The 25,143-nt window shown below is 40.8% G+C and overlaps 1 protein-coding gene across 7 annotated transcripts in view; it reads left to right on the top strand.

The window, feature by feature from the left end:
* Positions 1–25,143, top strand: part of B4galt6 (beta-1,4-galactosyltransferase 6) — a 120,179-nt gene that overhangs the window by 35,275 nt on the left and 59,761 nt on the right. For 5 of the 7 annotated variants that reach the window (XM_021265117.2, XM_087193766.1, XM_087193769.1 and 2 more), the window contains one exon: positions 23,684–23,800. In XM_021265117.2, the coding sequence (XP_021120776.2) occupies positions 23,684–23,800 (117 nt within the window). Of the gene's footprint in view, positions 1–5,547; positions 6,475–23,683; positions 23,801–25,143 lie in introns of those variants that run through there. The other 2 variants (XM_004853120.3, XM_021265119.2) reach the window with 2 other exon arrangements.

Genomic DNA, 25,143 nt, shown 5'->3' on the forward strand with positions numbered 1-25,143 from the left:
TAGCTCTTGTGGTAATAACCTTGGGTGAAGTAAGGTGAACCAAACTTGTAGTTTTTGTTACATTAAATTCAAAGGAATATACATAGTCTCATAAGAGGCTAAGAGTGGGTTAAGTCACTCATTCAATAATTATTCATTTTCTTGTTTTTGTACTAGCTTCTGTGATACACCTCCCTATCCTCAAATTTGTGTTCAGGAACGACTTTTTAAAAAATTATGTGACTGACACAAGGCTATCTTAATTTCACTGTTGTGGCTGCCTCAATGTCCTGAATCAATTCAAAACATTTATGGCAATTTCTGTCAATAATAACATTACAGTGTGCCCTCATCCACCTTATTTACCAGATTCTTCTTAAATGTGAAAATAGACTTTTAAGAAATTTTAATAAGGTTTTATATATCAATAAAAACGTACCTCTCAAAGATACCCAGCACTAACCACTATTTAGAATTCAAGGCAGCTCTAGCAATGGTTTTGTCTGTTCGACAGCTCCATTTATCAACTTTCTTTCTAGAGTTGAGTCATTCGACTGGTGAGCACAATACCTGAGGTACCCTGTGCCTCTGGGTTTCCTCCATGCCAGGACTTGGACTTCCCTCCACCTTCGGGGTGGGGGGCTGCCTTTAACTGGTGGGTGCTATCCATCGTCCCTTTTCCATGGAAGAAGGTACTGGGCACTGCCCTCTAAATGACCTGGCCACTCTTTCAATCTTCTTTTTTTTCTTTGCAGCCCTCTAGATTGAACCTAGGACCTCCTGCATGCTAGGCAAGTGGTCTGCCATGGAGCTACATCCTCAGCCTTTTAAATTTTGAGACAGGTTCTCACTGGGTTGCCAGGTAGGACGTGAACTTGTGAGCCTCCTGGTTCAGTCTATTGAGTAGCTGGGATTACATGCCTGGATTCAACCTTCTCTCTGTGCTTTTCATGTTCTGTTCTTCCCTCCAACCCTAGAGCTGTAAACACATTCTCACTTCCATTGGGCAGGCTTCTTTTTCTAGTTCAGCCTACAATTTGCTGGCCTTGAATCAGGGGCCAGTTAGTGGTTACTGTCTGGTAGCTCAGATTCTTTTTAAGGCAAAATGAGCAATCTATTGAATAGGCCTAACATTAGGCTGAGAAAAAGAATGGATAAAGCTAACCCGATCTACTAATTTTCTCATTTTGACTTATCAAATGATAAAGAGTAGGCAGTGGGGATCTTAACTTTATCTACCACTTTTTTCCTTCCAGTGTACTATGTGGTACAATTTATGTAGTTTCCTGACACAGATGCCCAAGAGAGTTGGTAAAGAAAGCCTGAAAGATGGATTTCATATATTTATTTCTAGAAAAATGAAAACACAATATTAAATATAAACATTTATCCCGACAGGCAAAGTAACCTTTGTGAAGATGGAGCTGGTGTATTTGGAGAAAGGCCACAGAATTAGGCAGATAAGAGCTTAGCTCTGTGGCCTTATTGTTGTGTGACCTCAGGCCAGGAGAATGGCAAGTTTGAGGCTAGCCTGGACAACTTAGTAAAAGCCAGTCTCAAAATAAAAATATAAAGCACTGCGGAATGTAGCTTAGTGGCAGAACGCCCCTAGGTTTGATCCCAAGTGCTGGGGTGGGGGCAGGAGTTAAGGCACTGTGAGATTAGTATGAAATTTGGGTTAAATGCCGAAGTAGGTATTGCTATAGTGATATTCTTTTCAAATTTTAACTATAACACAGTATTATCTTTTTTTGTGTGTGGTACCGGAGATTGAACTCGGGACCTTGTGCTTGAGAGGTAGGTGCTGGAACCACTGAGCTAAATCCCTGGCCCTACACAATATTATCTTAAAGTTCCATAATATTTCATAGATATTACATAGGAGTATTAAATTCTGGTTTTAAAGTGACAATGGCTGATCTTAAATGAGATTTATTTAAAAATTTCATATAATTTAAATATTAAAGGGATACGTATCTTTTTTTTCTCAGCAGAATTCTAACCTTATTTATTTATTTATTTTGGTACCGGGGATCGAACTCAGGTCCTTGCGTTTGCTCAGCAGGCGGTGAAACCACTGAGCTAAATCCCCGGCCCTCTAACCATATTTATAATGTAAATTTTTATTTAAGAGAAGTTTCTGTACCACAACATTTTGGAATATAAAAAAATTCAATTATCTAAGCAAAATTCATCAACCTAATAATTTTCTTTAGCTGAATCTCAGATGCTAAGGCCATGTATTGAAGTAATTACTACATTTAATCAGCGCTTTTAATATGGAGGTTTGAAACTTTAACAGCCATATTGGTGAGATTCTATATGCTATTTTCTTTCACTCCCATTTTCTCTCCATTTGCATATTTATTTTTTAACAACGTTGAGCAAATCTAAAACACTTTGTGGCTATTTCTCATCCTTACTCAAACAGCATAAACCAAGTATGATGTCAGGTATCTCATTTAAAACTATTTTTCTGTTTTAATTGCAATCTCTGTAATGTACTTCTTATTCATACAAACAGAAAATCATTAATTACTATTCAATTTATTCATTTGGACATTCAAATAATTAAGTGTGGGGTCTCTAGTGAACAGAAAATAATAAAAGAAATACATGGTAGTAATAAATTTAAAACAAAACTATTAAATAAGATTTACTTCCATCTTTTTATTGTAAGTTATATCTTTCTATCTCAGCTTTAAGGTCTTTTCAGTGTCATAAAAAATAATCTTAATTCTCTGTTTTCTGGTTTCCCTAGCTACAGGGAAGTATCAGCTGATAATGTTGACCCTGAAGGACTCATTTAGCATTTCCTTGTCTCTCAGTATTTCTTCCATCCCTGTTTAAAAATGAACTGAGGACTGGGGGTAGAGCTCAGTTGTAGAACACTTTTTTAGCATGTGCAAGGCTCTAGGTTCAATGTCCAACCCCCCCAAAAATAAAATAAAATAAAGGAAGAGCAGAGATCCTGAGGTATCACTCAGACTATCGAGACAGAGCCTGACTGGGTGACTCTGATGGAAACTCAGTGTTTAAACAGGAAGTGGTAAACATCACTTGACTTTGCTGGCAGAAAATGATCAAAAAGAGAGATTTTAAAGAGTAAATTTGACAAATATTCCAATATTGCTTACCATGGAACCAGGCTCTTCCATGCTCTTTAGAGGTCTTAATTCACTTAATTTAATCCTCACAATGGCTGCACAGTCTGTACTTGTTTTCTGGTACAATAGATGAAGTCCTGCTTTATTCCAGGGGAGAACTAATCAGTCATGATGTTACGATGTAATGGGCAAGTATACTCCAGGCTCTTGTGTACAATAAGCAAAGAATTGCCAAGGATATGCTCAGTAGCAAATGGCAAGCTATTTTTATTGAAGATCACAAGCAGTTGTGCTTAGGGTAAATCTGTGCTGACAAAAGATATGGCAGAGACAGAAAAATGGTGCAGGAGTGACAGAAAAGCAAAAGCACCTCACACAGGTCATGGCACACAGAAGCCAACTGGCATAAATCAGCCTTTTGGAATTGAAAGAACATGCACTTCAGCCCAGGTGCCTCCCCTAAACCTCTAGTGTGACAGGCAGCTGGGCCCTCTCAGTAGTTCTCAACACACATACTTGTCCCAGAATTCATTCTGACCTTAATTACAAGCATGACACATAGTACATATTTATGAGCCCTTAATGAGGTTTGAGCTGGGTGAAGGTGACTGAAGGTCAGGCTCAGAGATCCAACACACATGTGCTCTCAACTTGAGCATCAGACATCTCCTGGGTTTTTGTTATTTTATTTTCCACCTCTCTTAGGACAAGGGAAGGAGGAATGGCCAAAATGAGTAGAAGGGGGTCACTTCCTCAGCTCTATTGTTTCTTACTGTACCAGTAATAAGTACTGTGTGCATTCCGCTACTCCTTCCCCTTCTGCCTCCCCCTACTTCCTGGTCTCCACTGTGCGACTCCGCTGCAGCCTGAGGGTTACTGGCACCTTCGTGGAAGTTTAGGGCATGGACAATCGTCCCAAGGATGAGTCTGGCCTGGGAGCGCAGCCAGGCTGCAGACAAACCAAAAGAGATGAGGTTAAAGTTAGGAGAGACACCAACAGCAGGCATCTATAACCAGGCACAACTGACACAGACTTAAGAGTTCTTAAAGTAAGACTAGTCCTCAATTTCTACAATGTTAATACTTCCCTGTTAGTTTTATAGTAAAGTTGCATTTTAAAAAGAGCCAAGCCTGCCTGAGAAGAGTGGTCCATTGGCAGGGCAGCAAATGTATGGAGCTCATTCTAGATGAGTGGCTTGTGGTGACAGCTTTGTTAACCGCTGGTTGAACTGGTGAAAACAGAGATGAAAAGTTAAGGGGGTTGCAGAGGGCAATACCGCAATTTCTGGGTCCTTACTATGCATGGATTTCTTTTGTCTGCTTAACCTTCTTCCCCTGTGAGGTTTATTTAATATGCTGCTCCACTTTGTATTTCAAATTCCCCTTAAGCTTCTAAAAATGTTACCAATGATGTCATTACCTTTCACATTGAATATCAAATTAGCCACAGAAGTTCACTAGCTTGAAAGTCCTCCAGGAAGCAGAATGAACTTGAACTTGGTGATTCCATAACGAGATGTAGGAGATCCGCTCACCTGCTAGATACTTCCTTGGCATCTTCCAGAGTTATCCAGTTCAATCCACAGCTCTGCAAGCTGCATTACATCTGTCATTTCAGGGCTGAGAAAAGAGAGTCTCACAGGGTCGTGGCCTGCCGTGGGTCTCACAGTAAACAAATACATTTCATAGCACTATGTCAGAAATCATTTAAAGTGTGGGTATCCTGCTAAGAAGGTATCACATTTGCTGGTACAGTAAGTAGTTCAGTCCAGAAGCAGTGAGCAAATAATGATAGCAGGGCATCTAGCCTTTTCCTGCAGGGTTAACTGGAAAAAGAAACACATAAACACACATATTGGAAAAAGGTGCTATGGCTAAGGACCCAGAGGAATGTAGCCAGCAGAGAGCTGTAACAAAGCGCAGCCCTGGGCCTTGGTGCACTACACCACTGAAGGGCTTGCCCAAAGAAGCTGGTGGGCGGCAGCGCTCAAGGGCCTATTAGTGCACTGAGCTACAGGCGAACCACCCAGCGTTCACCTTCAGAAGGGGAGGCAAGTCCTACCGCAAGGGCTAAACACAGGCCCTTACCGCATCCTTGATGTGTGTTCTTATAGAGAAGGCAGGACGGGGTGTGTGTGATTAACCCAGGTGGGACGTACACCTCAGTCCCTAAGCATTTAGAGAGGAAATGAAACCAACGAAGTCCCTCCTGGGGTCACCCTTTTCCCCTCCAGGTGCACCATCCTTTATTAGCGATCTGTTTCCCGGGCTGGAGACGCATCCCCGGCCCCGCCCGCCGCGCAGGGTCCCCCGGGCGGGGGGGTGGGGGGAGCGGCGGTGACGCAGAAGGCGACGGGGTCGGACGGGTGGGGAGGGGTGCTCGGCGCGGGGCTGCGCGGGCCAATCAGAACGCGAGGCGCTGGGCGAGGGCGCCAGGTTTCCAGCGGCCCCCGCGCAGCGCCGCCTGTAGGATTCTGCGCAGGCGGGGCCTGCGGGGGGTCTCCGGCAGCGGCTCAGGCCCTTCAGGGCCCGCCCTTCCTCGGTCCGGCTGCCGCTCCCACCGCGCGGCCTCGCCCTCCTCGCGCTCCCGGCCGCTCCTCGCTCAGCCGTGCGGGGGCGGCGGGCGCCTCACCGCGGGCGGGAGGCGGGAGGCGGGGATGCCGCTGGCGTCGTCGCCCTTGAGGCCGGGCGGGTGGCTGGCGGCGGCCGGAGCCAGAGCGTGCTCGCCGCTGGCCGGGACGCCGCCCTGGCCTGCGCTGGGTGCCCGCGGCGGCCTCAGGGCCCCGGGGCCCCGCGCGGCATGAGGTGGAGGCCGCGCGCCGCCGTGCGCCCAGCCTCTCGGGTCCCCGCGCGTCGCGTGCGCCGGCTGCAGCCCGGGCTCCCACGCTAGCCCCGCGCGGGTACGAGACGCCGCGGCCGGGAGGAAAGCGGAGGGAGGGAGGGAGGACGGGCGGCGGCACTGGCCCGACCCGAACCGGCTCCGTCCCGGCCCCTTCGCACCTGCACCCTCCTCCCGCGGGCCCGGGCCCCTAGCCTCCCCGCACCCTTCTCCGCGTCCGCCCGCGCCTCTCCTTCCCCGCCTGCCCGGCCTCCCATTCATTCCGCCGCCGCTTCCCCTCCCCTCCCGGCCCCTACTTCCCGGGCCCCAGCGCCTTCCCGCGCGGACTCCGCCGCGTCCTCGGGGTTCCTGGCACCTTCATGGAAGTTTAGCGCCTGGACAGTCGCCCCGAGTCCGGCCTGAGAGCGCAGCCGGCTGCTGGCCCGGAGAGGAAGATGTCTGTGCTCCGGCGGATGACGCGGGTCTCCAATCGCTCCCTCCTCGCCTTCATCTTCTTCTTCTCCCTCTCCTCGTCTTGTCTCTACTTCATCTATGTGGCTCCGGGAATCGGTGAGTACCGAGACACACCCTCACCCCATGGTCCCCCCCTAGGAAACGCAGGCTGTCCGAGGACGATACCTCTGGGGTTGGGGAGCTGTGTCCACCAGGCCCGCAGAAGGCATTTGATTTGAACTGTTATTTCAGATCTGCTGCTCGGGGGCATGGGTTTCCGGTATGAGTTTTGTTAATGTGCTCTTAAATAACTTAAAAGATTGCATTACGTGGTCGTAGCCAAATCACATATGATGGCCCTGGGTGTTGCGATCGCTTTGAATATTTATGCAGCTTTATCCATTTAATGTCAAGTGTCTTAGTTTAAGCTCACTCGCTGCCTAATCGCAGTTTTATTCAGACACCCTCGGTATAATAACTGCTTGTAGAAATAGGGAAAATCCAGCAGCAGGGAATGTGATTGAGGCCGAGGGTGTGCGCGGTCTAGTGTTCTAGGTCACTTTTTTAGAATGGGGTCAGAGAAAATTGTGCCATATTTCAGGAAATTTTAGGGGCTGGTGGCATTGTCCTATCAGAATGGTGTTCTGTTATTTGGTCTGCTTCTCAAGGGTAGGTTGTCTCTGCTACCTGTTAGGGTGACTTCTGATGTAAGATAGTGATGAAAATGATTCTTCGAGGCGGTTTGCAGGTTCCGATTTTTTTTTTTTTCTTTTTGGTACGGGAGATTGAACTCGGGACCTTGCGCTTGTGAGGCAGGCGGTGGAACCACTGAGCTAAATCCCTGGCCCTGCAGTTTCCGACGTTAACGTTCTGTCTAGCACTTTTGGTCTTTGGTCCAAAATACGCCACTGTAAAATCGACTTGAATGGGCTTTTTGAAATTAAATGTCCTAATTCCTCATTCTTCCTATTGCAGACAAGTACATGCCATGGCATTATTCTACTGATTAACGAAACACGGGAATTTCATGTGGCTATTAAAAAAAAAATCACAATTTCAAAACTTCTGAGTTTTCCTGGTTATTGTGTATTTAATGTTAAATTACTTAGTGACACTGTGCACCTCCGACCATTTTTTTCTTGGACTTTAGTAGTCTTTTGAGCTAGTACCATTTTCCCCTGAATTAGCGAAAAATGTATTGGTTAATGCCTCTTACAGAGGGAAAACACCCTCAGAACTTTGAAATGAAATTCCTAATGGGGCATTGTTTTGGATGTAATGAATTGTATTGTAATAAATTGCAGGGAAGAAGGAAAAAGTAGACGTCATTCAGATTCTTGAAAAATTAGTGGCTTTTTCAGTTTTAAACTTTTAGACTGAAATAAGAAATAGACACTCAGGTAATGATACTTGAGGAAGTGTGACTTGCTGACATTCTGATGTGTCCCCAAATAGAAGTTTTAGGGTAAAGTTTAAAGAAGTATCGATATTTTACCATTATTTTTCTTTAATGCAGTTTTTTTTTAGGCAAACAACAATGCAAAACACCCTCTTGAAGCCTGCAGTATTAATGACAACGCTTCATAAATTAATCTGAATTACAGCTGGGACAAAATTTTGTTGTGGCTGAAATATATGTTGTGTAGAAACACTTTTTATTGGTTCTAAATATGTTTCAAGTATCTTCAAGTAAGACAGACGTCTGTATTAATCCTATCACATCAGCTAGTTTAGTATTGTCAGTTATATTTCCTACCTTTTCTGTCATTTGATAGATTTGATACAGTATTATCCAACATATTCAGCAAAGGGTTTTATTAAAAAATTTTTTTTGCCTTTTTTTGAAATCTTATAAACTTCTCATTCTATAGCAATTTTACTTTCTCATGTAACTAACAAGTTGGATATCTTTGAGGGATATTATTTGACCAGCCATTTAACTTTGAAAGATTTTGGAAAAGGTTTTTTTTACTTATACAACAATTTTCTTTCTTACTTCGTATTTTGAGTAATGTGTTAAAGTTACATTACTCAAAAAATTAACCAAAGGAAATCAGAATTCCAGGTTTTACCATGATAATCATCCTATTTTGGGGGAGTTGGCATATTAATATGTTACTTGTGCTTTCTCTTATGGTGATATTTCAGGTCTTTTTTCTGACCCAAAATATATTGATTTCAATGATTAATTTTCTGAATGACTTTGCTTATTTTGAAGTTCCTAAAAAAGAAATTTCACTTTCTAACTCCATTGTACACTAAGTTTAAGCAATCAGTATAACCCTAAGTGAGATTTTGACACAATGTTTAAGAGAGTATCTATCCCTGTAATCCTAGTACTCTGGGAGGCTGAGACGGGAGGGTTTCAGGTTCAAGCCCAGCCTAGGCAACTTATTGAGACCCTCACTGTCTCAAAATAGAAATTAAAAAAAGTTATCTGTAGAGTATTAAAATTCAATTGTTGTGAAATATCAATACAATTTTCTTATTTGAGTGCTTTATGTTTGCCATAGAATAATCAGTGGTTAATGTAATAAAAATTGTTCTAATTTTCTTGCTCACAATAAATTGATATGGTTTACTATGTTTTTGAGGCTTATAATTTTTAATTTAAAAAAATCGAAGCCAGTAAGAAAAGTAGCTTACACAGATGTGTATGTATAAATGCTGTGAATTTGTTAAACCTAATCTATTTCCAGAGTCCTGTGCCAGTTAGCAAAAGGAAAGAAAAAGAAAGTGGCTTTCTTATTTATCTTCTGTATGTGTCTTTAAGTATTGGGAAGCAGTTTTCTAAAATTCAAATTTTCTCTTGAAAGCTTGATTTTTTCCATTGGCATCAAATGTCAGTTTTTCTTGACGTGTCAGGCTGGCTTTGTTCATTTTTGCGATTCATGGGTCAGATAGGCTAATATAACCATAATGTGTCAGTTGTTCTTTCAAGTAAAAGTGACATCCCATGAAAAATGTGGTGAGTTGAGTTCACAGTGCAACAACCCGTGGTACAAATGCTTTTCCTTAAGACAGCTGTGGTCCCTTGGTGTGCAGCAGAAATGCTTTGCATCTACTTCACATTTCATCGCAGATTTCTTATGGTTTTTATTAGATATAGAGATTTTTCTTGAAATACTTTATATTTTGTCCTGATTTACATCTCTGGGCAAAGTTTTCTTGTGACTAAAATGACTCTTCCATTAAGAAGTCCTTATTAGTCCTACTGCATCAGCGTATTTGGTGGATGTCAGTTATGTCTCCCTGCCATTTAGGTGCAGACATCTGGGCTTGTCCTTTCTTCCCCAGGCAGGCCGTCAGTCATTTTAGTTACCCTTCCTTGGTCTCCTTCTCCTGGGTTCTTCTCTCCCTTCTGAACGGATATACCACACAGTTTTAGACAGTGATATTTGTTTGGTTTCCAGTTTCTTACATTGTTTAGCACTTTGTGGGCTCTTTGGATCTTAATGTACAATGAGTTCCTTGGGACTGAAGCTTGTTATTTTATGAAGAATATATCATTTCCCCTTCACAGCTCTGATTCATGCAGGAAATCAGGGGTAGCCCTTACATTCTGAAGCTTAGTACTCAGAAGACTGGACGGTAGGCACCCTCCCCCTGGCCACCCCATAGAGGTCCCTAGATGTGTTGCCCTAGCGTGCCCAGCAGACATATGGCTTGTTTCTCATTTTCTGTCTGCTTTTGTGCATGATTGCAGAGGTGAATGCAGTTTCCCTCCAAGGTTTTCATGTGGCTGGATTAAGACTAGAATAGCTTCTAATGTAATGCAGTCCTTTTCTGCCATCACATCAAAGGAGAAGGGGAACTGACTTATAAATTCATTCAGCAGATAGGCCTGGAGCACCCAGGGTAGCTGGACACTGAGGCATGGAAGATGAGAGATGACTAACAGTCATTCTCGAGCTTAAGCCTCATAAAGGGGCTTAAGCAGACCCTTGGAAAAGCAGGTGGAGTGAGGGCTGGTGGTTGGAGTGGGCAGTACCTGGGAGTTTTCTCAACTGAGCAAAGGGATTCTGGTCAGAGGGAACAGCATGAATGAAGTTTCTCGAAAATGGAAGTATCTTGCTTCCATCTTAGGGTGTATGGTGGCAAGCCAGATTGAGTAAGCTTTCTGGGGCCCTAAGCCTTATCTAAACTGCCTTTGATTAAGAAAGTAATCAGTGGGGCAGTATCATTGGGGAGATTGCATAACTTCCCTTGGGCTGGAGATTTCACATTCCATTTGACTCCTTGGAGTCCCTGACCTTTTCTAGATGCATTGACAGACTGCTTTGTTCTTTCGGTAGGGATATAATCTGGCTGGGCCAATTTGCTCTGGATTCCTAGCTGCCCTTTGAGGACTTGCCTGACCAAGGGCTTGGCTATTTGGGCCTTCAAGGGAACCTTGGAGTGGTGCTGATGGTGCCTAGGGTGTGGAACGTGCTGGTATGTCCAGACATGTATTCCGGGAGAGACGGCTTAGTCAGGTTCCTGCTCAAAGCAACTTTGACATTTTCATTTAGTTTTTTCCTGGGTTACCTCAGAAGCTAGCTATTTGTCCTCTGGCTTTCTTTTGACAACCCTTTAACCTTCAGATCCTGGCTGGAAGAGCCTGGCTCTGCTCTTCTTGAGCTATGCTAGCCTGCTTTTGTTTCAAAGGTCCTTTTGGTTTTTCCTCACCAAGTGTTTTGATCTACAAGAACCAAGTGGAGTTCTTGTGATTTGGACTGTGGAATTGGTCATCTTTATGCTCTGAGCCTCCCTCACTGGCCAGGAGTCCCATGCTATTTTTCGTCCTGTGAGTAGCTGAAATTTTGAAAAGAGAAATGATACATTTTTTTTTTGTTTTTTGTTTTGTTTTAGAGTAATCCTTCTATCCTGAAGAGTGGGTGTAGAGGGCAGAATCAGGGACAGGAATACTAAGTAGGAAGCTAGGGCAGTAACTCAAGCAGTAGAAGGTGCGTCGTGGATCAAAGTGGACAGTTGTGTTAGGTCGGAGTCAAGCATGTAAGTAGTGGAAGTGAAGGAAAGGAAGCAGTGGTAAGAGGGTGCTAGGATTCCAGTTTAACCAGCCAGCTAAATATAATGGGGAGTGTGGAAAGGCACATTTTTTGAGGGGGCTGTTTTGGTTTTAGAGAATTTGAATTGAAACATCTGTGGAATATCCAGGAAGAATTTGATGGTTGGTAGGTGGATGGAAATAAGGGCTTGGAGTCCAGGAGAGAGAGGTTTAGGTACCGGTAGCAGTTACGTCAGTGGTGGTGACCCTTTGGCGTGTGTTCCTCAGCAGGCTGTTTGTGTCATTGAAATCTCTAAAAGGTTCCCCATCACTGAGTTTTAGGGGATGACACTTACCTATTTCTTCTCAACACACAGGAGTAGTAAATTCAGTCCTGCAAATGGAAGTGATTCACTGTCAGTTACTCTTTTTTTTTTTAAGGCAGGGTCTCACTATGCAGTTCAGGCTGACCTTGAACTCACTATGTAGCCCAGAGTGGCCTCGAACTCTCGGCAATCCTCCTGTCTTGACCTCCCGTGTGCTGGGACTACAGGTGTGCACCAACACTACCGACTACTGTCACTCTTAAACAAGGAATCAGAGGTTAAATCAAAATATGTAGGAGCCTCAGTGTAATTTGGAAGTATCTCAGGAACCTCTGCCACCCTTTTTCCTCCTTGCCTGAAGGAGTCAGTAGGTCAGGTCCATACGGGAGGGCCAGGCTGTCTTAGAGATGGACTCCCACAGTTGGATGGCCATTCTGGAGCAGCACAGATAGCCCAGCTCTGCAGCGTCAGTGTAAATTAGTCTGTGTCCTGGGGCCTTGTGGGAAATTAGGTAATGTATTGATTTGTTGAAATCTGGCAGTGCCAAATGACATTCTCTGCCTCAGTCTTTTATGAATATAATTGAGATGTATTAAACATTATGGCAGAATGAAGGTGTAGTATGTTACTCTGTAGCAGTGTTTATCATTTCTGCCTTTTAATGTTTACTAACGATAAAAGTATCCATGTGTGTGGATACGTATAAAAGAGAAACTCCTAATCCTGGGCGTGTAGTGTCTGTACGTGATAGGTATTCCAAACACTGGAATTTTGTTGGGGAGAAAATGCATCTTGAGGCAGTATATATGGTGGCCAATTCCCTATCCATCCAAGCCTGCTTTTATAAGCATTCTTCCCAAGTCTTGTCCTGGAATATTCCGATTCTGATCGTTTTTAACCCTACATCCTATGGAAAGCCTGTTTATAGGCTTCCACCTTGAATAGGACGAGTCTTCCCAGCCCAATAGTACTTGCTAGCCTTTATGTCCTGGCTGCTGTTCTCTGACCACAGCCCCAGCATTTGCTCTTCTGTGCAAGGGCAGGGGTCCCCAAGAACCTGGGATACAAAGGCGTTAGTGTCTCTCGAGCCAGAGTTGGCAAAGAAGCCCAGAAGTAAAATCCCAAAGGTAGCCAGTGCTTTGGCCACTACTGGAGGCCACCGCCAGTGGGACTGCCCTTTATGTGAACAAAGGAGGAAAGATGAGCTCCCTAAGACTGCACCTGCCGAGAGTCTCACACAGCAGCATTGTTGGAGGGCCGACATAAATCACTGGAGAAGCTGAGTGTACACAGTAGGGCATCTGACTCTCTTCTGCCTGATTTGAAGGAAATGATCATTTTTTGCCCTGGAAAATTGAAGATTCAGGGGAAATATGAGCTCTGTTTTCAATTTGAAGAGCTACTCCTGTATATACAAGAGAGGTGAAACTCTTTGAATAGCCTCAGCAGTGAGGGTAATGACAGTGAAGCAGATTTTAAGTTAATTGCAAAGAAACACACAGGACGTACACATACATGCAAATGTTCTAACTGACCTGAGTGCACTCCTAAGTGTCCTTAGAAGTGCTCTTTTCTTTCCTCACACATTTCCAAGTGAGGACAGATGACCACTTGTTGAGGTTGGAGAGGGGCTTGTGTTCTCTCTCTCTCTCTCTCTCTGTCTCTATCTTGGTCTCTCTCTGTTTGTTTTTTTTTTTGAGACAGGGTCTTGCTGTGTAGTTCAGGCTAGCCTTGAGCTCACTATGTACCCCAGGCTGGCCTCAAACTCATGACTCCCGAGAGCCAGGATTACAGGCATGCGCCACCATGCTCGGCAAGGAGAGGGGCTTTCTGTGGGAGACAGAACAGGCCCCTGATGGTCCCTATGGGTCTGTGCTGTTGACCAGACAGCACCCTAGGTAAGGGGCAGACCTGCTCCTCCACCTGTCCCCCTCCACCCACGTGGCTTTGTGTCTCCTTTCCCCTTTCACACCTTCTTTGATGTTTGTCCTGCAAGTAGGTGGGGAGGCTGAGGTGCTGCTAAGTGATTCTTCTAGAGCTTGGGTTCCTAGGCTGCATTGGGGGGTTCCTCGATCTTTGTGTTTACTGTAATCTCTGCTACCCCTTTCAGCACAGCCTACCCTTGTTACTTTATTCCTCTTTTTCCCCTTGCCTCTCTGATGACTTTAATTCTTGGAGGACTTAGTCATTTAGTACTATATTTAAAGTACCCTTTCTTTCCATTTCTCTTTTGTCAGGATACTAATAAAGAGTGTAGTGTGCAAGTAATACTGTGATTCAAATTGAAGATCGGGTCGATTGAAGGTTGAAAGTAGGTCTTCTGAGGGTACACACAATGCCATCGACATTCCTTTGGAAAATGGAAGTGTTCCCTTCGATCAGAACTAGGTGTTTAAACCTTAGATCTAGGACTCAGCTGGAGAATTTTAGGTGACATCCCCATTTGTTTTTCCTCTAGCTCATATACTGTACATCTTATATTAGGCCAGTTTGATATTTTGTGTTTTATAGTCAGGCTCCTGTGGATAGAATTGGTCATAGCAGAAATCAGTTTTTAAGCTGCAGCAAAAACCCTACTCAAAGGTATAATGGATAGTGTGAAATGGGAAGAAAAGGGGTAAAGGGGAAGGGGAAGTGGGAGGGGTAGGGGAAAGGAAAGAAGGGAATGGAATTAGTATCAGAAAATGGAAAAGTGTAACCAGAGTCTTTGTAAATAGGGAGGGATGGGGGTTTTGAAGGGAGGACAGGGAATGGGGAAAAATAAGAACCAAGATACATCATGTAAAGGTACAAGTTCCCAATGAGAAATGGAAATGTATTGTATACCTAAAATGTACCAGTAAAAGAATTTAAGGGAAAAAAAATAAAATAGCTCTGCTAATGCAGCAATTCTGTTAAAAAAAAAAAAAACACCCCTACTCGGTTGAAATAGAATTAGCTTACAGGGTGTTTATGTCAGTAGTTATATTTTTGGCTATGTGCCAAGCATGTCTAGGGGGATATACAGTTTGTAAGTTTTTGACTTCATCACATCATCATGTTGTATGCTCATTAAGGATGATCATAGATTCCTTATGTCTGAATGAACTATGTATAGTACATTTAGAAAGCTATGTAAAAGGATTATTTGAGTTTAATGAATATAAGATGAGGAAGATATTCTCTTGGTTTGGTTATTACAAATGTTACTGGTTATGTTTTGAGAATTACTGTAAGCATTGGTTTTCAAATATGAATTTGCTTAAGTCTTATTGAAAATGAGCTGCTTTAATAAGCTTATATCCCAGGAACGTCACTGGCGATTGTGATTGTGATTCTGAGTCATTTTTAATATGTACCCTAGGTAATTCTGTAGCCTGAGAACTGTGTTTCTGACAAACATTTTAAATGATGGGAGAGAAAATAAGTGCTAGTTTGACTTTTCTCAATTGGTCATCTTATATCATTTGGTCTTTGATAGAACTAACCTTAATTTTGAAAACCAGATTGACTTATTTTAAGACAGAAGTGGCTATCTGAACTGGTAAAGTTTTCATCCAGAAAGGAAATGGACAGATACGTTGGTGAAGACAACCATTCATGTGTTCTTTCATCAATCTGTGGTGATTAGTGGATTGGCTTATAGGTCGATCCTAAAGGTATTGGTGTGCTTAATTATTAGAAAGATACATTATAATTCACTTAACAAGATTAATAAAAGCTCTTAAAGTACCATATAGCATTTTAGGTTACTAAATGGAAGTAATTTCAAAATAATATTTTCTTTTTTTTTTCCCATTGTTTATTGGTACCTTTTAGGTATACAATACAGTTACATTCCTCATTGGGAGTTTGTACCTTTACATGATGTATCTTGGTTCTTATTCTTTCCCCATTCCTCTTCCCTCCCTTCAACCCCTCCATCCCTCCCTATTTACAAAGATTTTGTTTCTATTTTTTCCTTTTCCTTCTTTCCTTTCCCCTTCCCCTCCCACTTCCCCTACTCCTTTAGACCTTTTCTTCCTAAAAAATAACATTTTCTAGCATTTGTCCAGAAGTCTTTTTTAGCATACTATATATACAATACTATCCTTAATCTGCCACCTGCCTTGCAAGCGCAAGGTCCCGAGTTTGATCCCCGGTACGAAAAAATAAAGGAGGAAATACTATCCTTAAGCAGCTATATGAGGTTTGTTATTATAAGATGATGTCTTGATTGAAATACTCTATTTTGTTGTTATATATATGAGGCTTGCTAATGTCAATGTGCGTTTACTGAAACCATGTTACATATATTGTCTTTTTCATAATGAAGTTAATCACATTGTGGTGCACACCTGTAGTCTCAGCTACTCAGGAGACTGGGTTAGGAAGATTTCTTGAAACAGGAGTTCAAAGTCAGCCTCGGCAACAAAGTAAGAACATGCCTCTTAAAAAAGAGAGAGAAAAAGAAATTATGGCTTCTAATTATAGTGCACTTTCCAGTTTTACTTATGGGAAGAGAAATTGGACTTTCTCATTTGAATCAAGACTGAAGGTAGAAAATTATAAGGTGCATTGTTTACTGACTTAAGAATATGCTCTGGATTTAGAAGTCTTTAAAAATTTTTGGTTTTTAGTATTACATATTTGAGTGTATAACATTTACATTCATCATTGGGAGTTGGTGCGTGTATATAACACATCTTAATTCTCTTACTTCCCCTTCCTCTATCCTGCCTTTGGATTTGAAAGTCTTTGAAATTCATTTCTTGACCAGTGTCCCCTTCTCTGCTTCTGGTTTTAGAGTCATTTACTTTTTGTGAATAAATAAGTTGAAATCCAAACAATGTTTTAATTATAAAAAGGAAATTGGGTGTGTAGTAAAACAGATAGTTCAATTAGTTCTTCCTTTTTTTCTCTCAATTTAGTAGAATTCTTAAGTGGATAGAGATTTGTTTTACATTCACTTTATGCACTTTGAAACCACTAATTTTAAATAATTTTATGATGTTTCCTGGGCATGTTTGTCTATGGTTTGATCTTTTAGTTTGTAGTCTCATTGTGTCTCTTGATTAGATTTTAAAATCTGTTTAATCGTCTGCATTTTTCCTTCCAAGATTCCTTCATTTCCTCCTGATTCTAGTTTTTCCCAGTGGTTCATTAACTCTCTTAGGGTTCCTATAATGCTTTAAGGAGGCTGTGCATTTTTTTGTTAGGTAAATAGCATAGTGAATTAACAGAGACAGGGCTCACAGTTGTTTTTTGTCAGATAGTATTTTCATATTAGTCGGTCATCCAGAGGCTACTTTTTGAATTATCAGCTGCCTTTAAACTCAGCTGAACTGCTATTTGGTTGTTGAAAAAGCACTTCTTTTGTTTTAGGCTGTTTGTACCTCTTCAGGATATTTGTTCTTTAGAGAGGCAGCAAAGGCCCCTGAGAGACTCGCAGACAATAAATATCTGAGTATCTTCAATAATATACAACCATGGGAAGATCAGTTTTTATTTAAATACAGGAAGTCTGCCCAAAACATGAATACACACTTTAGCAGTTCGCCGTACTAATAAATGTGTGAAAGCTAATGGCCACCTCCTATAATTATAGAGTCCAAAGATAACTTGTATTAATCTCATGATGCCTCAATAAATGTAGTATTGAAATATTTATACAAGTTTTTCTTTTCCTGATGTATATTTTTTTTTGGTGGACTCTGCATTTAATCATGCTCAGTATTCAAATGCAAGAATCTCCAAAAATAATTTAAAATTGTTTTATAAAAATTCTTCTGTAATTTTTTTCTTTTTTTTTCCATTAAGTTTATTTATTGGTACACTTTAAGTATACGATACAGTTGCATTCATCATTGGGATCTTGTACCTTTACATAATGTATCTTGATTCTTATTTTTTCCCCATTCCCCTGCCCTCCCTTCATCCCCTCCACCTTTCCCTATTTACAAAGACTTTGTTACCATTGTTCTCCTTTTCTCATATTTTTTCTTTTCCCTTCTTTCCTTTCCCCTACCCTAATAATTTAAAACTGTTACCTGCAGAATGAAAGTGATAATTACTAAGAATTTCTTGTTCATTTTTAATGTCCACATCAGCAAAGCTTTCTCTCTTGACTAAGATCTGAAGTGGGTCTACACTGTATGTGGTCATTGTATTTGGTACCTGCTTCATAAAATGGGACTCTGAGTACAGAATTCTTTCATTCTCTTCATTTACTAGTCAGCCCATGACTTGCTGGAAAGGTGGAGAACAGGCTACTGTAGGTTGATAGTTATTTGCACAGCACATTTCTTTGAGCTCTTACCCAGCTTTCTATTATTATCGGAATGTGTGAGATATTCTCTAAACCAGAACTTTGACATAAAAGAGACTGTGTAAAAGCCTGGCACAACCTCAACATTTATTACTATTTTTCTAATCTAAGCAATGCCTTAGTTCTGGGCAAAATATGAATGGTATTTCATATATAATCTGGCATAGTCCTGGGATTTATACCACTATTATTGGTGATAATACAGTATATTTTCTTTTACCAACATGCACCAATAATTTCTGGAGATTTATTGAACATGACACTAAATGTAGAAAGAAGATAACTTTTCAATATCCGAAACATACTTAAAAGATTATTGTGAATTCTTAGAAATTCAGAGCTATCTGATTCAGGTATCTGTAGTTATTATGAACAGTGAATATAAGTGGTATTTTGCTTTTTTTTCCCCTTACATTACTTGAAGGGTGACTATGCATGGTGTTTTGTCTTTTTCCCCTCTTACATTGCATTTCCTTATATGTTTTGTAGATAATATGAAAAACCATTTTCTCTCCTGTAATTTCCCATTTGTTTTTTTGTTGTTGTTTTTGGTTTTGGGGGTTGTTTTGGTACGGGGGCTCGAACTCAGGGCCTTGCATTTTGCGAGGCAGGTGGTGGAACCACTGAGCTAAATACCTGGCCCTTCTCTCTGGTAATTTAAGTATCCTTTCTGACTTCCAGCTCCTCACACTAATTGAAGTCTGGTTTAGTCCTCAGATTGTCACTTCTGTTACAGTTTTTTACATTGAAGATTTCTTTTTCCTTGTCCCTCCCTGTCCTCTGCGACTTTCATCCATTGCTTCTTCCAAATCTCTACCCCTCAGATTCATTCAGACCTATGCCTGAATCCTGAGTTTTGACTTCTAGCTGAGCCCCAGTCAACGTATCCTTTCCAGTGTCCTGCATCCCTGGAAGATTTCAGCAGTTCTTACTTGGCTCAGCGTGTTCCAGCTTCACTTTGTCCCCCGTGCTGGCCCCATCAGTGACCAACAGGAAGTCTGGTCCGTGCCTTCCGCCTTCTCTCTGTTCCTCTGTGTGCTGGGTGTCTGTGTAGCTGTGGTCTCTGGCCTTCCTGCACCTCCCCAGACCACGGCCTTCTTAGTGTCCACGTGTCACTGTTTCTCACCTTTCATGTTACATATCATCCTAACAGTGGGCCTCAGTACTTTTACTCTTCTGCTTTTCAAGCCACCCATACCCTGGGACCTATTCTGCTGATTTTCCATTACCACCAAACTCCTCTTCAAGTTGGATTGTTGTTCCCTGGGTATGCTCTGCCCCTGTGCACCTCAGCCTCTCCTTACTCACCCTATCAGTGGAAATCTTTTCCCTCGTTACTCTTCTTTTAGCACTATAAATTATTTACTCTTTCCTCTGGCTTTTTACACTCAGGATGTAGTCATGTTCAGTTCTCTTCCAAAGAACCTTTCCTCAGCTTTATCGTCCGTGACTTTCTTTTTCTGAAACTTGATGTCTTAATTTTGTCACTTTCTCTTGAAGTCTTTATTTTTCTTTTGTTTCCAAAAGAAACTGGTTTCTTGAAGGCTGACATATGATCTCCTAATAGCAGTCAGATAAAAGGTGTGATGGTGAAGATAGCTCACCGTAGCCAGCCTGCACCAACCCTTGCTAATAACTCTGTGGCATTTGGTAAGTTAATTATTTCTGTATCTACAAAATGGGAATAATATTAGTACTGTTATGGTTTGGATATCCTGCCAAAGTCTTATGTGCTCATAGGAGCATTTGGGAGATGATTGGATCATGAGGGTGAGATACTCATCAATGGATTAGGCCGCTGATGAATTTATAGCTAAATGTGATGTTGTGAGGTGAAGCCTGGTTGGAGGAGGTGGTCACTGGGGGTGTGGCCTGGAAGGGTGTCTCCTTCCTTCCCTTGCTTGCTCCCTCTCCCCGCTCCCCTCTCCCACTGGAACAATTCTTCTCTGCCATGCCACCCTGCCAACTGTTGAGCCAGCCAACTGTGGACTGGAACCTCTACAAACTGTGAGCCAAAATAAACCTTTCCTTCTTTAAGTTGTGGGTGTCAGGTATTGTGCCACAGCGACAAGGAAGTAACTAAGACAAGCACCTAAATTGGTATATGTAAAGCATGTCTAAGGATGCCTGGCAAGAAGTATATGTTGTGTATTACAATTGTTAAAAATTTTTAGCTGTTATTTTTAAGTGTATCTTGTTGGCTTTTGCAGCATTTTGACTTGATTGACCTCTCCTTCTTTAGTCTGTTAACTTCTTCACTGCATTCAAGCTGAGATTGATTGATCTTGGAATCATTAATCTTTGTGGCTCCTGTTTGTGGTCTGTCTGTGAGGGTCTTTACTTTCTTATCGCCTTTAATTTTTCCTGGTAATTTACCACATTAGTTCCAGCTTTTACTTTTATACAAACGTTTTCCACCATTGTGATTTCTAGCCCCTTTCTTATCTCCAGTCCTACAATTAATATAAATGCATGCCAAATTCCCTAACCAGCATAATCATCCTTCAAAAGAGCTCTCTTTACTTGACTTCTCTTTTGGAAAAAGACCAGGAAATTGTGGCAGTGTGTCACAGCCATTAGAATGGATCTCAGAGAAGGAGGGTTGTTGCGTTGGAGTCCTTCAAAGTTCAGGAAACATTTCTAGGTCCCTGCAGAAAGGCACCTCCTTCTCACCTTACATACTCAACAGTGCTTTCAGTGACCGCAGCTGGATATTGAAAGGGGGACAGTTTTATAGAAGAAGTATTCCTTTATTTTCTTCAGTGGAGGATGAGGCACGTTCTTAAATCTCCTAACAGAAACACTGGTAAGATGCCTAGAAAGTTTTATGAACTATTGACTTTTGAAGAGTCCCCCTGTCTGTGTTGTAGGCCCCACCTACCCATCCACCTGAAAGCATAACCGGTAAATAAATCATATTTGTGCCTCATTATGCAGAGACAAATAGAAAATGAGCTAAATAAAAGAACATACAGCATGGTTTTTAATTAAGTAGTGGTGTTTTTAGTATATTTCTGAGTTGTCTCAAGACCCAAGGACAAAGCTGAGAAGTATTTTCCTATTTGTTTTCTGAATAGTAGTTTCCTATAAACTGAAATGGGAATTTCAGACAAAGACTTTCTTTTGAAGTTTTGTTAATAAGATATTACATTTTCATAATAATTAGCAAATATTTAGTTGAATATGGTATGATATTTGGGAATCAGACAATCAGAACCATTCTTAAACAATTACAATGTAGTTAAACTCAATGTTATTCCGGAATGCTTTTTTATCTTTAGGGATTAAGTCCATGAGGACCATTAACCTAAGGAATGTAACTCAATTAGCTGTAAGTGATTTTAAATGAACTAAGGTTTTTCCATTTGGAGAGCTTGGTGTCTATAACTTTTAATTTTTTTCTCCATTCATCTAATGAATAGTAAATGAACTCTTGGTAAGTAATTCACTTTTGTGTTACAGGTAGTATTATTAATCTTTTTCTTAACACTTTTGTAACCTATAGCCATAAGTTGTATAGTTTTTTTTTGAAATTATATTTCCAAGACACAGAATTTTTTACATATGCTCTTACCTAACATCTTTCTTAGGCCAGTATCATTTTTGAAGTCTGTTTTTTTTTTTAAACCTTGGCTGAGTTCTAGTCTGTGATAGGCCTTTATGTAGTCTGGTATAGAAATTTACATTGTAGTTAACAAATTTTGTATATAACTTTTGGGTGAAAAAATATCCAAGGTTCTGCCAACCAGTTGGCATTAATAATCTTTTTGATGTCTCTCCTCTTATTTCTGTTGAACTTTAGATCTTGGGTTAGGTAGAATTGTTAATGTTAATTTGGCTTTTATTAGACCTTGTCCACATTTTTGGCTGGCTGTATCTTAATTTTCTTTGTCTCTTTTCTTCATCCTTTTAAATTCCACTCAAGTGCAGAAATATAATACATCTTGTGGTATTGTAACCCAGTATAATAAATTCAAACCTAAACAAGTTAGGTGTAATTATAGTATTGCTTTCTAGAAAACATGTAGTCCCATTTTTTTTTTTTTTGGGTACTGGGGATCGAACTCGGGAACTTGTGCTTGTGAGGCAGGCACCAGAACCACTGAGCTAAATCCCCAGCGCAAAGGGGAAGGGATCAGTGTTGTGTTCCAGTGTGTAGGCTATGAATAGTACAGCCAATTAGGTATAGGTTAGAGTTAGGGAGAATAAAGAAGTTTCTTCTTTTTTTTTTTTTTTTGGTACTGGGGATCGAACTCCGGTCCTTGCACTTGCGCAGCAGGCCGCGGCGAAACCACTGAGCTAAATCCCCGGCCCCACAATCTTTAAGAATGGTGGAGGTAAAGCTTAGGTAAAACTTTTTTTTTTTTTTTAATCCATTGAAGGTGAAACAAAAAAACTATTCTGGTTCTATGCTTTTTTATTTACACTGTACTCATATGTACTTTCAGCAAGTTCAAATTTACATAAAAAATGGGAAAGGAGGTGGTAAATATAAATGTTTCCCTCACCTCTGTGCCATCTTGAGGAGTAGAGCAGGGCCCAGAAAGTTAGTTGCAGTTTTCATTTTTCACTCAGCTGTTACTTTTCGAGTGTTGAGATTGTCCTGAGTGGCAGCTGCTCTTAACATTGCCATTTTGGCTTAGCCGAGAAAAGGAGTGTCTGCCTCATGTATGAATGATTTCTGATTTTCTGGCTTTGTGATTAGAGAATTTCCAGTGGCAGAGGCTTTAGAGAACACCTGGAGCCAAGCTGCCTTTTTAAACCCCGGGAAACTGGGATCCAGTGAGCTGTCCCCAAGCACACATGCACACAGCGTCCCAGCAGAGTGGAAACCCAATCTTCAATCCCCTGCCTGCCCCAGGAGGCTTGGCATAGAGCCCCAGGGGCTTTTGTAGTCTTTGTCAGTTGACCAGTTTCTCTCCTGGGAAGAAAGCAGTGGCCTGTTTTTGAAGTATATAGCGCAAAGAATTAAATTGACCAACCTTTACATGCACATTGATTTTTTTTGGTACCGGGGATCGAACTCCGGTCCTTGCACTTGTGCAGCAGGCGGCGAGACCACTGAGCTAAATCCCTGGCCCATGCACATTGATTTTTGATGTTGCCTATTCTTACCATCCTAGTAGGTAGACTTGTGATGGAAAGGGAATACAAAAGTTCAAGTAATTAACACTTCGAGAGAAATTACCAAATAGATTGTGATTCTAGATTACCCTTTCCCCTCAACACATTGAGAGTTTGTAGGCTCAATTATCAGATCTGTATCCATACTAGATTATGGTGATTTGTGGTATATTTACTTTTAAATAAGGAATCCCTACCTTTATGAAATTTGGGGTTGAGGGAATTAATAAAAAATTAGAGAAAATGATTTTTATAAATATAATCTTGAGAACTTGTGATAAAGTATCTTTTGAAGTGACTAAGTACATACATTTTATAGTAGAAAATCATTTAAGGATAAAGGATTCATTATGATATTTTGGTTTGTTCATTTCGGCTCATCCTATTTGATAGATGGATATTGCAATTTTAATTTTTTCATTTTTATTGTTTTAGAAATGAGTTTATTTTGTAAGTTTTTAAAGTAAGAACTAGTCTTACATTTCTTTTCCTCATCAGCGTAACAATTGAATCAGTTTATTATGCACTTCACTAATTCTGAATTTTATTTTATTAAATAAGAAAAACTTACTGTGTCATGAAATTCTCTTTTTTCTTTTCTAGCCAACACATATCTCTTTATGGTACAAGCCCGAGGTATAATGTTGAGAGAAAATGTGAAGACAATAGGACACATGATCAGACTGTACACCAATAAAAACACAACGCTCAATGGTACAGGTGAGACTGCTTTCTCCTTTGTCTTGATTTGTTTTTGCTTCTTAGAGTCACAGTAAAACAAATCTTTTAAACTCTTGTTTCGCCTCCAAGTAACTCCCTGTTAAAAATGAAGGCATTTTCTACAAAGTGTACTGGTAGATTATTTTATCGTGCAAAACAGGTCTGTCACATATTTTAGGTGATGGGGTTTGGTACAAAATACATAAGTTAAGAGTGCCTTCTACTTTTTCAGTTTCCCTATTGTATTTAAGAGAAATTAACCACAAAATAATAACTTTTTCGGTTTGATGACCTATACTATTGTTTATGCCTATTATTCCTAAAATATTTTTCCAACTATGTGTAGAAAACACTGTTTTTAATTATAAGAAAACAGTGTTTTCAGTTATAGAATTTCTTAATAATTGTATGATTATCTTAAAGGGCTAAAGGAGAAATTTTATAAAACCCGAATTTGGTAGCTGCTCTTTTCTTCTTAGAATGTTTAGAAGTAGAATCTCCATTAAATTCTCATAAGGTTACAGTCCAATAGGCCATGCTATGGGTTTAACGATAGTGAAATGGTGGAAATGGGTTTAATGTGGAAGAATGCTACTGCTTCTCCATGGCGATGTTCCTGCAGTGTCTCCCAAAGGATTATGGGTGCAGTGGGATTGTCAGTTCCTGTACCGTCTATACAGTATCACCCTTTTAAAAAATTAATTTTATTGGTACACTTTTGATATATATAATGATCACATTTATTGTAAGGAATTTGTACCTGTACATAATATATCTTGCTTCAATTTTTCCCCATTTCCCTCACCTCCCTTCAACCCTTCTTTCCCTCGTTATATACAAAAGCTTTGTTTCCATTTCTTTCCCTCTGTTTTCTTTTTTTCCACTTCCTTTCCTTCCCTTCCCCCTCTGCCTTGTTCCCCTTCCCATTTGAACATTTTCTTCCTGCTTCCCAATATCTATCATCCATTTGATCTTTATTTACCCTTTTGGTTTCTCACACAAGACAAGTAGTGCGATATTTAAACACATGTGTGATTTATTTCACTTAAAAGTATGGCCTCCAGATGCATCCATTTACCTAAAAAAGTCTCAAGTTTATCCTTAAGGTAGAGTAGTACTACGTTGTGTATAAAAATCACATTTTCTTTATCCATTCATCTGTTGATGGCCAACTGGGCTGTTTCCAAGATGTAGCTATTACAAACTGTGCCGCTCTAAACATGAGTGTGGATATATCGCTGTGATATGATGCTTTTAACTCTTTCAGGAATATGTTTACCAAGAAGGGAAATAGCTGGGTCAAATGGAACCTCTAGTTTTGGGAATCTCCATACTGATTTCCA

The sequence above is a fragment of the Heterocephalus glaber genome, unplaced genomic scaffold (genome assembly GCF_053883595.1).
Source record: "Heterocephalus glaber isolate CG9 unplaced genomic scaffold, H.glaber_assembly_v1.0 deba00000331, whole genome shotgun sequence".
Lineage (NCBI taxonomy): Eukaryota > Metazoa > Chordata > Mammalia > Rodentia > Bathyergidae > Heterocephalus > Heterocephalus glaber.